The sequence below is a fragment of the Drosophila tropicalis genome, unplaced genomic scaffold, assembly GCF_018151085.1.
Source record: "Drosophila tropicalis isolate 14030-0801.00 unplaced genomic scaffold, ASM1815108v1 contig_1002, whole genome shotgun sequence".
Lineage (NCBI taxonomy): Eukaryota > Metazoa > Arthropoda > Insecta > Diptera > Drosophilidae > Drosophila > Drosophila tropicalis.
In genome coordinates, this window is record NW_027172360.1 from 1,528,462 (window position 1) to 1,544,050 (window position 15,589).

Here is a 15,589-nt window from a genome sequence, read left to right on the forward strand (position 1 = left end):
TAAAATGTACATGAGTGCCCACATTGACTGTTCGCCGAAACTGGATGCTGCAGAGGACATTGACATGTTCGTCTCTGCACTTGAGTCGATGATGGGAGCTGCAGCAAGAGTGTCTACTCAACATGCCCTCACTTATAGAACAATCAGTAACGGAAAAACGACGTCTAAGAAGAGAATGGCAGATTACTCGATCACCAGCAGCAAAACTTCGCCTAAGGCATGCTAATCGCAACCTCTCCAAGGCGTTAAGACAAGAGGAAAGCTGGGCTCAAAGAAAATACATAGAAAAGCTCAGCCCAACCAGCACTAAACATGCTCTGTGGAAAGCCCACCCAACTTTAAGCGCTCCTATAGAGACAATTTCACCGATAAGGAGTCCAACCGGTGGATGGGCCCGCAGTGACGAAGAGAGGGCATCCGTATTTGCCACACATCTTAAAATGGTTTTCCAGCCAAATCCAATATCAAACTCATCTGTACTTCCCCCTTCGAGCACATTAACGGATAGTGAGTACTCGGAACTCCAATCGGATGAGATCACTGCAGTTATTAAAAACCACATAAAGCCGAACAAAGCCCCAGGCCATGACCTAATCACACCGAAAATGATCCTATAACTCCCCATCATCGGCATACAATACTTCTGCAAACTGTTTAACGCTATAATAAGAATTGGCTAGTTCCCAAGAGCATGGAAAAGGTCCACTATCATCATGATTCCTAAAGTGGGAAAGGACAAAACCCAGCCATCATCCTATAGGCCAATTAGTTTGCTACCATGTCTTTCGAAGCTTTTTGAAAAGGTCCTGCAGATCCGACTAAACTCATTTCTGGCATCGGAGAACACAATCCCTTCACACCAGTTCGGCTTCCGCGAAAAACATGGTACAATGGAACAAGTCAATCGCAAAACATCCGAAATACGAACAGCATTCGAACTAAAAGAATACTGTGCGGCTGTCTTTCTCGACGTTGCCCAGGCTTTCGATAGAGTTTGACTGGAGGGTCTGATGTTCAAAATCCGGGAAAAACTGACAGTACACCCACAAACTCATGGAATCCGGTGTGTACCGCAAGGCAGTGTACTCGGCCCATTGCTCTACCTACTGTACACTGCAGACTTACCAACGAGTTTAAGACTTACAACGTCCACTTTTGCCGATGACACGGCAATCCTCAGCAGATCCAAATGCCCAATACAAGCCTCTGCAAAATTAGAGGAACACCTCAAGGTGGTAGAGGAATGGCTAGCAACCTGGCGTATCCGGGTCAACGAGCAGAAATGCAAACATGTTACATTTACGCTTAACAGAAGAAACTGTCCAGCTCTAATGCTAAACAACGTACCAGTTCCTCAAGCCGTGGATGTCACTTACCTTGGCATCCACCTAGACAGAAGACTAGCTTGGCGCAAGCATATCGAAGCAAAAAAGTCACAGCTTAAACTGAAAGCGAGTAGCTTACATTGGATCATCAATGCTCAGTCCCCTCTACGTCTGGAGTATAAAGTCCTCCTATACAACTCCGTACTGAAACCCATCTGGACTTACGGTGCCGTACTATGGGGAAATGCAAGTACCAGCAATGTCGATATTATACAAAGAGCGCAGTCGAAAATTTTAAGATCAATCACGGGGGCCCCGTGGTATATACGGAACGACAACATTCAAAATGATCTAAATATACCTAGCGTAAAATCTGAAAAAGGTAGTCAACAACTAAAGTATTCTGCGAAACTGGATGCACACCCAAATGTTCTTGCCAATTCCCTTACGCGAACTAATAATAGAACTCGTCTTAAAAGAAATGACAGACCAACCCAATAACAAGTGATTCGGGCCGCCTGCAATATCCCCAGAATTTATCTTAAGTACTAGGCTAAGAAAAATATCTCAAACTTGTTACGCTCTAATTTAAGAGTAGATTCAACAAATATATATAAAACGTTAAAAAAAAGCATGGTTTTTTCGGACTGAACGTTTAGTCTGTTCGCATTCATTTTCTATGTCCGCAATTATATGCATCTTATTTTGGGGTTTTCATTTTGCTACTTTCATTTTGTGCCACAAATGCTCAATTGGGTTTAAATCTGCTGAATTTCTTGGCCAAATCAAGCATAAAATTCCTACGTCATGCAAATAATTATATGTGCATCATATTTTTTGCAAATAAAAAGTCGTATATATAAAAAATTTAAAATTATAGTTAAATTCATAGTAAATAATTATATGTGCATTCTTTCACTTTGGTCTCTTAAAAGTAATTAACGTTGGTAATTTTGAAGTATTAATTATGTTAATAATCAATACTTTTTCCTTTATTATTTAAGAATAAGTTGAGACGATTTGGCATAGAATTGACCAACGACTGTATAACAGATGCGTCAATATTAGCCCATTCCTGTTCTATAGCCAATTTAAGGTGTCGTACAGTCGCTAACTGTCTTCCATTTTTGAAAACGCGAGCCGACAGAATGCCCCAAAAGTTTCTCCATAGGATTAAGGTCCGGACTCAATGGGACCCACTTCACAAAATGTCATTAATAACAAAAATACATGAATTTTTCTTTCTTCAAAAAAGTGCTTGGTGACCTGCGTGTGGATTAAAGCATTGTCTTGCTGATAAGTCCAATTATCGCCATAAAGATTTCTAGCGAAGTCTACCAAAACACCGTCTAGAAGTTCTACATACATATTGGCATTCATTCGAGTAGATATGAAGCACATAGGCGTCTTTCCTAAATAGCAGAACGCGGCCCATACCATCAAGGTGCCGCCGCCAAAACCTAGCTTGTAACAAGATAGTCGTTCTTGGCGCGTATCTCTCCAATATTTTTTGCAATTGTCTGGGCCATCTAAATTAAATTTATTTCGTCGCTAAAGATGATGTTGTGCCATTTCTTATCCCAGAATCGGTATCTATTGGCAAATTCTAAACGAGCCTTAATATGCCGCTCCAGAAGCTTTGGTTTAGGGACCATTGAGGTATGTTTAACGAAACGATTTTCGTTTAGAATCTGAACGATTTTAGTCCTTGTTATTTGAAGATCCAAGTGATCCCTTATTTGACCGCTGCTCATCGTATCCTCGACTGCAAGACGTCGAATCTGCCGTTTGCATCGATCGTCAATGTTGGTCTTGCGTCCGCTGCGTCGAGTAGCACCATATTTCGATGGGTTTTTCAGGAAGCTACTTATGCAGTTTCTATGCCTGTTAAGTCTGCTTGCTATCTCAAAGATCTTGGAGCCGCTTTCATGCATGCCGAGGATAATTCCCTGCTCGTAATCGGACAAACTTGTACCACGAGGCATTTTAGCCTGACAACAATATATATTATGTACTAATTAAGGTTTTTTATTTATAAATTTAAATTAATAATATACTTACAATAGAGATTTAAGCAAATTTTCAGAAATAAGTCTTCAACAGCAACACTTTACGTACGAATGATCAGCCACAAGTGTTTTGCGCATATAATTATTTACTACGCAGAACCCGATGAACCAAATCATTTTGCAGTAATGGTACCACGAAAGAGATTAGAATGACAAAATTTTATACGCATGGCAAGCACAAAGAATACCATGATAATTGTGCATTCGTCAAACTTTCAAAAACTAACTTATAACAGTAAAACAAGACAAAAGAAATAATGCACATATAATTATTTGTATGACGTATGTCCTCAGAACATTTTGTTAGCTAAAAAAGTGTAAATTTTTTGCAAATGTTTTCGTAATCATTCCATGTTTCGAAAAAGTGACAGCATCAGAACAAAACATTACTAACAGATTTGGTTCGGTGGAATGTCGCAGAGTCGTCTTTAGAAATTGCATCCACCCTGAACGATAAATAATTCTTTAGTGCCTCGACCAAAAACTCCTTTAACACTTGCCCATATTTTTTCCATTCATTCTTCCATTTATATAGCTCTGAGGAAACTTGACCGTTTTCACAATACAAGTTTGCTTCTACCTTTCTTCAGAAAATGGCAATGGCCATAAAACTCTCGCCATTGCTCCAGAGTCCAATCCTTATGGTCTTTAGTCCATTTAAGACGCGTTTTCTTTATTTTTGTGGTAAGCATCGCGCAAACCAGCTTCTTGCAATTTGCGACGCACGGTTTCGACACTTAATTTTTCTCCATATTGTGTCTCCAGCTCTGACCTGATAGTAACAGCATTCTTTTTATAGGTGCACTTCACACTTAGAAACTTATTATTATTATCTTAACGACAACACTCCCTTAGACCGGTTAGATATTGTCAGTTCACTACAGTTGCAAACTTAATGAAGTAAGTCGTCTCGCCGACTTAGGTATACCATACACCAGTAAAGCAAATATTTAAATTTTATTAAACAAATGCATTTTCACATGCTTTTTACAAGCATATCTTAGGCTGATGTCAGAGTGGACGCGATAGGCGATGGGATAATATTGAGCGACAATGAGCGAGAAAGCTCTGCATTCAAATTTATATGTAATCGTTGAATGCATGTCAGAGTGCAAGCGAAGCAAGAAGAGAGCCAAAGCGACAAGTTGAAGCGAGTTGCGAGAAAGCGATTCTGAATCGCTTTCTCGCTTTATCGCTTCATCCAACTGTTGTTATACGTGTGTTTTCGTTGCGTTCTGAGCTTAAAAATAGTTGGTTTTTGGTTGAAGTCTATGGACATGCGAAAAAAAATGCTTTGCAGAATGGAAATTCAAAAGATCGTACTTTCTCATTTTGGAGACGGAAATAATTCCGAAAACAATTAAAAAAATCAAACATTTTTGTTGCAAAAAAAAAAAATATATATATAATTACATAGTTACCTCAAAGTTAGAATAAGTTTCTCACATGGCGTTATGGGATTAACAACAAAATTTGTCCAACACTTTTCCAGTTTTGAATGAATCTTCGTCAAAATATAATCGAATGTATTGATCGACATTCGAGTATAATTGAAAAATTTGTCAGGATACTGCCTTAAATTTTTATACAAACTATTAAACTCTCCTTTTAAACGGTTTCTATTCAGTGGATGGATCCCGGTGGTTTTTTTCATTACAACATTTATAACTGCTGCTGACGCAAAAAATTCTTCGTCTAAATCCATGACGACGATGATTGCAACTGAGACTAAAATTAGAACCCTCGCTAGGTTTCTCGCTATGCGGAAAGCTTTCACTCTGCCATGTCATCGCTTTGCAGATCGCTGCGATAATTATCGCTTGTAGCATCGCATCGCTTATCGCGGCCACTCTGACATCAGCCTTAGTATCTCGCTCACTCCAACATACGAGCACCCTAGCGCCCCCACCAGCGAACGGCCAACTCCGGCCTTATGGAAAAACGTTTATATGCATAACTCTACTATGTTTTGTCCGACTTCGATCAAATTTGGTGTTTTGCTGGATATTAGTATCAAATTCATATCAAAGTGTGCCAAATTTGATTGCATCAGGTAGAAAAATACGGGAGATAATCGAGTTTTTCCAATTACCGACGGACGGACAGACGGACAAGGCTAGATCGACTCGGCTGTTGATCCTGATCAAGAATATATATACTTTATGGGGTCGGAGAAGCTTCCTTCTGCCTGTTACATACATTTTGGCGACTTTAATATACCATTTCACCCTATGGGTGTATGGTATAAAAAGAGCACCATTGCTTAAGGTTCAAGAAACATGTACAAGAGATAATATAGTTTATTAATATAATATAGTTTATTAATATAATATAGTTTATTAATATAATATAGTTTACTACGGTCGAATGGGAGCATCCTATTTTTTCACCGATTTGCCTATCAGTCACCATCGAGTCAATACGGATTTTTTTCTTGTGTCAACTGCTTATTATATCCTTGCAAAGGATATTATAAAATTGGTCAGCTGTTTGTAACGCACGGAAGGAGACGTCTCCAACCCCATAAAGTATATATATTCTTGATCATATTCTTAAAAAGCTGAGTCGATATGGCCAGTCCGTCTGTTCGTCTATACGTCCGTCGGTGCGTATGTGTTTTACTCAGCCATCTTATAACCCGGATAAGATAAAGTATTGTCGGGATTGGACCAGTATATCATAAGTTATAGAAGTTTTCTTCGAAGAAATTAGAGTATACCTATGAAATTTACTAAGAAGACAGTTTTCTTCAGACTTAAATAATGGGGATGGGGATGGGGAAGGTAGAAGAAATGGAAATGATATTTGAAATGTCCTGCCTGTGCAGTGATGAATTGAGTTACAGAAAAAGAGTAAGGAACATTATGACTTGACTTGAAATCCATGGCTGCGGGGGTCATCTCGCGAGGCCACTTCAATTGTCTTCGCCTCCGTTCCCAACGACAGCTCATGGGCCGCATCTGTTATAGCATCCAGACCAAGGACTCGCTTTACCTTACCGGACTTCAGTGTTCGTGTTCGCGTCTTTTGTGTCGCTTTTTGAGGTACGATCCCTTCAACATTGTCGACCTGGCGAACAAGCAGCAGATTATCCCTTCCTCCCTACCTGGCACATTGGGATTCTGAAACAGCAAGAGTTGAAGTGCCTGGTCTTTCGGTACGGATCGAGAGAGTAGCAACTTTGCTTTCGGTTCGGACAGGATGCTAGGGCACTGCCTTTGAGATCCATTCGACGGTATGGTCGTGATTAAATGAGAATGGACTTAGCAGCTACAACTCCACCTCCACCTCCACCTCGCTTGGACAATGAGGGCGTGGTCGTTTGCTCACCGCTGCCCCCCTTTTTCGATGTTCTTTCTTAATCACTAAGCTCAAACACGCACGTCCCATTTTTTCCTCCCCTACTGTGTGGAATGATTATTCCGATTATATCTCTAACCCATAAAAAAAACCAGAGGGCCGGGGTTAACTTCGACCGCGTCAAAGTTTATATACCCTTGCAACTTTTTTGGTAACTCTTTCCTTACCTATTAGCCATCAATGTGGAAGAACGTTTTATATAAAAAGGCTTATGTTTGCGAAAGAATGGCCTACAATCATAGGAAATAACGAAGATATTGATCAAAGTCACCGATCTTTATCAAATTCGACACAGTCATTAACAGATATATTAAATTAAGAAACGTTTAATTTAAAAACAATCACGTTAAAAGTAACGAAGTTATTTACAAAAGTCACTGTTTTCGCCCGATCGTTCCTATGGGAGCTATATGATATAGTCACCCGATCTTGATCAAACTTGGCACAGTCATTAACAGATATATTAAACTAACAAGTGTTTAATTTGAAAGCAATCGCGTTAAAAGTAACGAAGTTATTTACAAAAGTCACTGTTTTCGACCGATCGTTCCTATGGGAGCTATATGATATAGTCACCCGATTTTGATCAAATTTGGCACAGTAGTTTATAGGCGTAATAATCTCTCTAATATAAAGTTTCACGATAATAACATAGAAAATAACGAAGTTGTTGAGAAAAGTCACTGTTCGTGACTTTGGGGTTTGTATGGGAGCTATATGATATAGTGGTCCGATCCGGCTGAATCCGAGATATACAACGCCTGCAGTATATACAAGCCTAGGTGCAATTTCAGCTCTGTAGTTCTTACGGTCTAAGAGAAGTTTGCGTTGATCCAGACGGACGGACGGACGGGCAGGGCTATTTGAACTCGTCTCGTCGTGCTGATCAAGAATATATATACTTTGTATGGTCGGAGATGCTTCGTTCTATGCGTTGCACACTTCTGACCAAAATTAATATACCCTTTTTGCAAGGATATAAAAATTATGAGGCCGGTATTGGCCGGTAAAAATTTTATTTTTGTGATATTATATTGTTCGTCCACCATGTGAATTGTCCAACATTAGCTGCCCTGAGCTGCCCATTCTAACAATGTTGCTTTTTTTAGAAACCATGTCGGTCTGCAAGCGGCAACTTTTTATAGTATGGCATGAGGAAAAATGCGCTTTAAATAAGTATTCCGTACTTGACCACATTTTTTCTAATGTTTTCAAGAAATCAGACTGTAGTGAGCAGGACTACCATTCAATTATGGATAAACTAAAAATTTTCCACAAAAGATTGTCTGAAAAGTGGAAGAAAAGCAACAGAGATAAGAATCAATTGGAGAACAACAACGCAGCCTGGCTTAACGATGATTTGGTTCTTCTGAGTCCTGAAAAAAAATTGGCTCCAGGGCGAAAACCAAAAGATATTGAAAATTGTGCCTACGCGCTTAAGTAGCTTTCAAGTTTACCACAAATTGCAACTTACCATGATCGATGGCAAAGTTTTTAGCGTGATTGCCGAAACATCATCGCAAACATGTGGTATTTGTAAAGCAACGCCCAAGGCTATGAACGACTTAAATGCAATTAACAACTTGGCAAGAAATGAGGACTTGCTGAAGTTTGGATTATCGACTTTTCATTGTTGGATTCGCTGCTTTGAATGTATGCTACATATCGGCTATCGTCTACCAATTAAAAAGTGGCAAGTTCGTGCCTCGGACAAGAGCATAGTCGATAAACAAAAGGCAGTCATCCAAGAAACCATAACCTGATAAAAAGACTTGGTGTTATTTTGCGTTCCATGTCTTCAGGTTGTGCAATAAATGCCGATAGCTTTAGAAAATATACGATAGAAACTGCGAAGATATTTGTGCAAGAATATTCTTGATTTTACATGCCCAACTCATTGCACAAAATATTAATTCACGGAGCCGAAATTATCGAATGTGTACCACTTTCGATTGGCATGATGTCCGAAGAAGCTTTGGAAGCAAGTAACAAAAATTTACGAAATTTTCGGCTCAAGCATACACGAAAAAACTCGCGTGTAAATACAATGGAGGATTTAATGAATTCATTATTAGTTGCTTCAGACCCGCTTATAACAAGTTTGTGCAAAAACAAACGAAATAAATCTAGTAAAGAAATAGTGTTTGATAAGGAAGTTCGAAGTCTGCTATTAAATTACTCTTCAGATTCAAAAAATTCCGATTCGGAATCGGATAACTAATATTATTAATAATAATAATAGTTAAAATAATAGTTAATAATAGTTAATAATAGTTTATAAAAGTTAAAATAATAATTAATAATAGTTAAAAATGCAGACAATAAAAATGTTAAAAACATGTAAATCAAAAAAAAAAAGCATAACCAAAATTTTTAAGTTGCAAAAAGTTATTAAATATTGAGCCTTAAAGGGTCCAAATAATATAAACATTACCATTATTGCAAAATAGTTTTTATTTTTTGAGTAATTAATTTCGTTACGCTAGATCAGGCAAATCGCCCACTGTGCTGCGGTCGATACACGGAAAGCCGTTATAAAATCCATTTTATTCGCATTCGCAAATATCATATCGACATAAAAAGTAGACATAAACCATGCTTGAAGCTGACTCCACACTGCAGTGTGTCAAAACTTTTTTTATATATAAGATAATAATTTAGGTTAGGAAATACTAAAACAAAATCCAGTCAAAAGCTTTCGAATAATACAATCTTGAATTGAAAATGTTGACAATATTTTTTCCCTTACACAACTGTAACCGACGTTCTGATCTTTTTGATACAAACTTAATATTGTTAAAAATAAGAATAATACAATATGTTTAAAAATAATTTATTTTTCAGCCAAAAATAATGAACAAATTCCGGCTACACAAATTATTCGAACCATGATGAGTCAACAATTTTTTTCACCAGTGTCGTCCACGGTATCATTTGCAAACGTACCTGATGAACCTATAGCACTATTAAAGGTAAGGGATTAAATCCATTTTAAGTATTTGTGTATAAGCATAAGCATCCGAATATTTGGAACAGGACCTATCAGATGCTCAATACAGTAAACCTAAAGCTTGTAGAAGAAAACAGAGCTTCCCTACAAAAACAGATTGCTGCGAAACGACAACTGCCAAGGTTGCAGATGGGTGTCAACAAAAAGAATGCACATCTAAAATCATGTTAGATACACTTAAAGATAAAAAGGTAGGTTATACGTTTTTGACACCGGTCAACCTATCTTATTTAAATATCCGGATTATAGAACTTTAAAAGTAACCTCTTCAATACTTTATCTGGTCCTCAAAAGGACATGTCTTGTTCTAATTGTGGGACTCTTACTACAACAATATGGAGACGAAGTGTTAGAGGCGAAATGGTATGCAATGCTTGTGGTCTTTATTTCAAGCTTCATGGTGTAAATAGACCACATTCAATGAGACGTGATACAATACATACCAGGCGGCGGCGACCCAAAGAATGCGAGAGAAATAAAAAAAGTAAGTTTTTACACGATAAAATGACACTAACAATAATTTGATGAATTTTACAATAATATAAATATTAATGAAGCTAACTTCGGTTTAGCCCTTTCTATTTCGCTATACCCGTAATTTCTTTTTCTTCGCCATTTCCGATCCGCTTTGCGATCTTCCAAGTGTTAATACATGTGTCAGATATCACACAGTTTGTGTGTAGAAGCATCCATCGCCCACCTTTATTTTACCAATACTTCTCCAATTCGGTTGGGCATACTCTTAATCAAAGCGTGGCAGGTCTTTATCAAAATCTTCGACGCAGTCTTACAATTATCGATTGTTAGTACATTTTTTTTTGCCGCCTGATTCTATAGCTTACCCCACAAGTCATCAATAAGATTTAGATCAGGAGACTGACTTCGCCAACCGAAAACCACTCGAAAACTCGTAAAATCTGATCCATTCTTTTCCTTGTTCATTCTTTTTCTTGCTATGCCGTCGAAAGCCAAATTAATGTTCTTGAATTAGCTTGCCTTCGTCTAGTAGGGGTAATATTCTAGCTAGAAGTATTTTTTCAAATACTTTAAAGAGAATTGCTAACAAACTAATTGGAGGGTACTAGGCGAGGTCATACTTCGGGTTTCATTTTAATATCTGCGCAGTTTAATTTTGTTAAAAAGTGACAAAAATTGAAGAATCTGGTAAACATTCTGACAAGTAGTTCGATTATTCTACTTAATGTTGACTGCATCGACGCCTGGCTTTAACCTTAGGCGTGATTCGGCTGATGGCATTTGATACGGGTCCTCAAGAAAGGACAAAGTGGCATCCATATCTATGGCGCTACATGTGCTGAAAGGGGTGAAGGTTTTCGACAGATCCGTCCTCCTCAGGTGCCTCTTCTATGATTCTGAACCAAATGCCGTTTAATCCTCTGTTGGTCCTTTTCTCACTGTTGCCGTCTTCAAGTATTTGGTGGCTTGCCAGAGATGAGCTCAAGATTTCGCTAGTGTTCTTCTTCTTGGTTTAAGACCCTATTAAGTCCATTGTTCATCTCTCGCAAGATGTTTTTGATTTCGTGAAACAAGCCAATCATGTCCCTGTATCTTGCTGGGCGTTGAGAGCTTCTTTATGGTGAAGTGTAGGCACAAGCGGTTTCGTAGTTGTTACATGATAACTTCTCCACGGTATCGGTGTTGGGTTAAGTGATCCCGTGAAGCATCATTGGTCACGTTAAATATGTTGATGCAAGATAGAAGGGGAAGTTTTCCTTATGGTTATTTATTCTCGAAATCACTACCAGCTAGATATTGATCCCAGGCTGCTCAGGCTTTGCAAAAACATCTGTATGGAATATATGTATGTCTAGGAGGCACATAACAGGAGGCCATGTTAATATTGCCGATAAAGGTGGCAATGTGTACTAATGAGAGATGTGTTTTCGGTGCCTGGACTTGATTGGAATGCAATACTCTTGCATTACCGCTTGGGTGATTGGCTCAAAGAAGATTGTATCGTATATTAATATTGTTTCACTTTGTACCTCTAGTCAACTTTTGCATAGACCGTTAGCATTCCAGATTATTTTAAGACCTATTCGCATAATGATGCTAAGATTGTTTGCATAATTATTGTCATTTAAATGATTGGCTCAAGGTAAGTAACGTTCTGGCCACCCTGATGTGATGATGATAAAGCGGAGTTGTCTGTACTTGCCGAGGCGGCTTTATTTACAATTCCAGCATTTAATCCAAAAGAAGCCGGCAGCAAGTCCAAAAAGTGTGGTCGATCTTTTGTGGATCGCACTTTTTTTGAGTTCCATTTTCAGTGATGCTTTGCTCTGCCAAGATAGGCGACCCACATTATTGATGCTGGGGCGATTGTCAACATCCATGCCGAGCTATGACCCACAAAAGTTTTACGTCATACGGTACAGTTTTTTAAACTGTTTTCCCTTTTTATACGATTGAAAATATTAATAAAGTGTGCAGCGCATAGAAGGAAACATCTCACACCAAATAAACTACAAATATTCTTGATTAGTTTGGGTTGGCAAATTTCTACTAGACCGTTATAAATACAGGTATGAAACAAACATAGGCCAGCATATAGTGCACAGTTTGTATTTCTCGGGTTCAGCCGTATAACTTGGTTATTTTCTGAGCTATTGGATATGATACGCCTGTTACGCGTGAGCCCTAGCAGATATGTAGCTGCCAACCTTCCACCCGACCCACCGTGGGGTTCAACCGTATAACCCATGGCATGAGTCGCGTGGACAAATACACATTTGAAAAAACACAAACAAATCATAACACTATGGGTTTCAATGAAATAAATAGAAGATGATAGATGTTTTAAGTATAGTAATGGTAAACTCGGAACAGAAGGCTCTAAAAGGTTCATTTGAGGCACAGCTAGTAGAACAAAGAATAAGGGTTAACGTTATAATAGAATGTATTCTCCGTCTACATGGTACCAACAGATTAAGTTGAGCTAATAACTTAGGCGAGTCAATATCGCCATGTAGACGTAGCCTTTGCGACTGTGGTGGAAATATGGGTGTTAAAATTTAACTTATGGTACATAAGAACGCCCAAATCATTCATATTATTTAGAAGTTCATGAGGACTATTGTTTAAAAAATAAGTGACTAGTTGAGATACGATTAAAAGGCATTACCTTACATTTGGTAGTGTTAAGATTTAATAGATATAAGCACTATATTGAGGTACATCCGATGTCACAAAAATAGAAATGGAATAAGAAGACTTAAAAAGTACCTTCTGTTTTCTATTTGTTAAATATTCGAAAACAGTGACTTTTGTCAATAACTTCGTTACTTTTAACGCGATGGCTTCAAAATTAAACATTCATCAGTTTTATATATCTGTTAATTGCTGTGCCGAATGAATTCGATCAAGATCGGGTGAATATATCTTATATATTCTATTTGAGCCTTCTATAGCTCACATAGGAACAATCGGTGGAAAACAGTGACTCTGATTAGTAACTTCGTTTTTTCCTATGTAAGCCGTTTCGCAAACATTAGACTTTAAAGAAACCCTTTAACATCTTTTTCCCACTTTGAAAACCATAGGTAAGGAAAGAGTAATATAAAACTTTGACGCGGTCGAAGTTAGCCCCCGCCCTCTGTTTTTATATAGTATAGTAGTAGCATGAACTGGAAAGCGATCTGCAGGAACATGGATGCGCAGTTTACGTGCCCGCCTTGCAAAAGATTCAAAGCTAAAGCAGGTGAAGAGGCAACAACCACAAATAAATGCTGGGGAATGCATCGATTTGGTACAACAAGTTCCCGAGGTGGATGTGCAAAAACTTCGTTATTGCGATGCAGACACGTGATAGTCTGCCTTCTTTGGACAGCGTCAGGTTAAGTTGCTGGAAGAAGGAGATCGCAGAAATAACGAGAGAGTAACAACCCCAGAAGAGCACCAAATGTGCGAAAATATCCAACTCTTAAAAAGAAGTCCCTGGTGGATATAGAGTGGTACAACTGTGGGCAGCGAGGTCACTATAAAAGGGACTGCCCAAAGTTTTAAGAAAAGTCAAAGGTAAATCGGCAATCACAACATCGATCGTACACAGTTCTAGCTGCGGCACAGGCAAGAAATCTAGATGCTTTGAGGTGGTGTTGCACATGAAGAAGATGTTGTATTGGCCGACAACCACGACAACATAAAGGCAGTTGGCAGAGGTGATATGCTTGTACAGACCGGTTTTTGTGACCACTTACCAGGGTTGGAGACGAATTTAATGTCGGTTAATCGAGCAGTCGATAGGCGATGCACTGTGATTTTGGACAAAGAATATGCGACGGTTCGCCAAAACGGCGAGATAGTACTAACTGCAGAAAGAAAAGGAAAGCTCTTCGAGTTTAAGGAGACAGGCAATCGATGCTTTGCAGTGAGACAGATAAGTGCAGAAGGTTGACACTACAGGTATGGTCATTTAAATTATTCAAGTTTAATGAATATTGTTAAACGCAGGATCGTCAGTGGCATGGAAAATGTGGATTTCTCAGAGAAGATGCCATGTGTGACTTGCATGAAAAGCAAGATTCATACTCAACCTTTTCTGTCGGCGTCTGACCATAAAGCTCAGCATCTTTTGGAATACATACATACCAATGTATGTGAGCCTTTTCCGAAATGTTCTCTTGGCGGCTCTTCAAATTTTTTGACATTAATAGACGACATGCCGAGACGAATATTTACTTATTGTCTAAAATGAAAGGACGAAGTATTTGTGAAATTCGTCGAATTCAAGGAGATGGCTGAACGAAAAACTGGTAAAAAATTGAAGACAATAAGAAATGACAACTGCCGAGAATTCATCAACAGGCGTTTTGATGCGTATTCCATATATCCCTCAACAGAAAGGAGTGGCTGAACGAGCAAACCGCTTATCGAGATGGCAAGATGTTTTCTTTTACACGCGGATATGGAGGAGTTTTTCTGGGCAGAGACAATAATGACAGCGTGTTACATTCGAAACAGATCACCAACAGTTAGTTAGTATGACGCCTTATGAGGCATGAACAGGAAGGAAACCCAATGTGCCGGTATGTGTATGACGTCCTACGAAAATGTATAATCGTGTAAACAAGTTGCATGTAAAGGAACTGGATTTGCCACAGACATTCGAAGAAGCGATGAAAGGTACGCAATCTTTATTCTGGAAGTCTGATATGGATAAAGAATATGAGGTTCTGTTGGCAAATAAGACATGGACACTGGTAGATTAACCCAAAAAGCGATTGGTTCAAAAAGGGTGTATGCTATCAAGCGGAATGGCGATGGAAGCGTGGAGCGGTATAAGTCTCGGCTGGTGGCTAAAGAGGTGCTCACAGACATACGGCGTCGATTATTTATTTATTTACGTCAACTAACACAGCAAACGATGAAAAATCTTAAGGTAAAGACGGATAGTGATTAAATGAAGAAGGTAGCTTAGCTTTATACACACCTAAGCACCCCCGACCCGGTGGAGGTGTTTTATTTGCACAAGGTGCCAGCTATGCCCCGATCTACAGCCAATGTGGTCAGTGATGAGTTGCAGCCAATCCAAGTCCAGAATATTTTCATTGGTTTCGCTGTAGATGATTAAAAAGTATAGCGCGAAGAGGATTGACATAAAGATGAGAAGAAATTAGGTGAGAAAGGTTGTTAAAAGATAGGCAAAGAACACGAAAAGGTTCGTGAAGAGAGTAGTTAGTCAGACATCTACTAAGTTGAATAGGAAAAAAGTTTCTGGTCCGACGTGAGGGAACACAAAAATATAGCGTATCTAGTAAATTGGTAGAAATGACTTCGCCGTTGACTAGTTTATGGAGAAAAAG

General features: G+C 38.7%; 1 protein-coding gene across 5 annotated transcripts in view; it reads left to right on the plus strand.

Moving 5' to 3' along the window:
- GATAd overlaps positions 1 to 15,589 on the plus strand; it is a 144,372-nt gene that overhangs the window by 99,795 nt on the left and 28,988 nt on the right. For 4 of the 5 annotated variants that reach the window (XR_011032024.1, XR_011032027.1, XM_068286839.1 and 1 more), the window contains 3 exons: positions 9,599 to 9,726; positions 9,791 to 9,955; positions 10,014 to 10,248. Coding sequence is in view for 2 of the 5 variants with exons in the window: in XM_068286839.1 (XP_068142940.1) it covers positions 9,599 to 9,726; positions 9,791 to 9,955; positions 10,014 to 10,248 (528 nt within the window). In the remaining 3 variants the exon portion in view is untranslated. The remainder of the gene's footprint in view (positions 1 to 9,598; positions 9,727 to 9,790; positions 9,956 to 10,013; positions 10,249 to 15,589) is intronic. The other variant, XR_011032019.1, reaches the window with a different exon arrangement.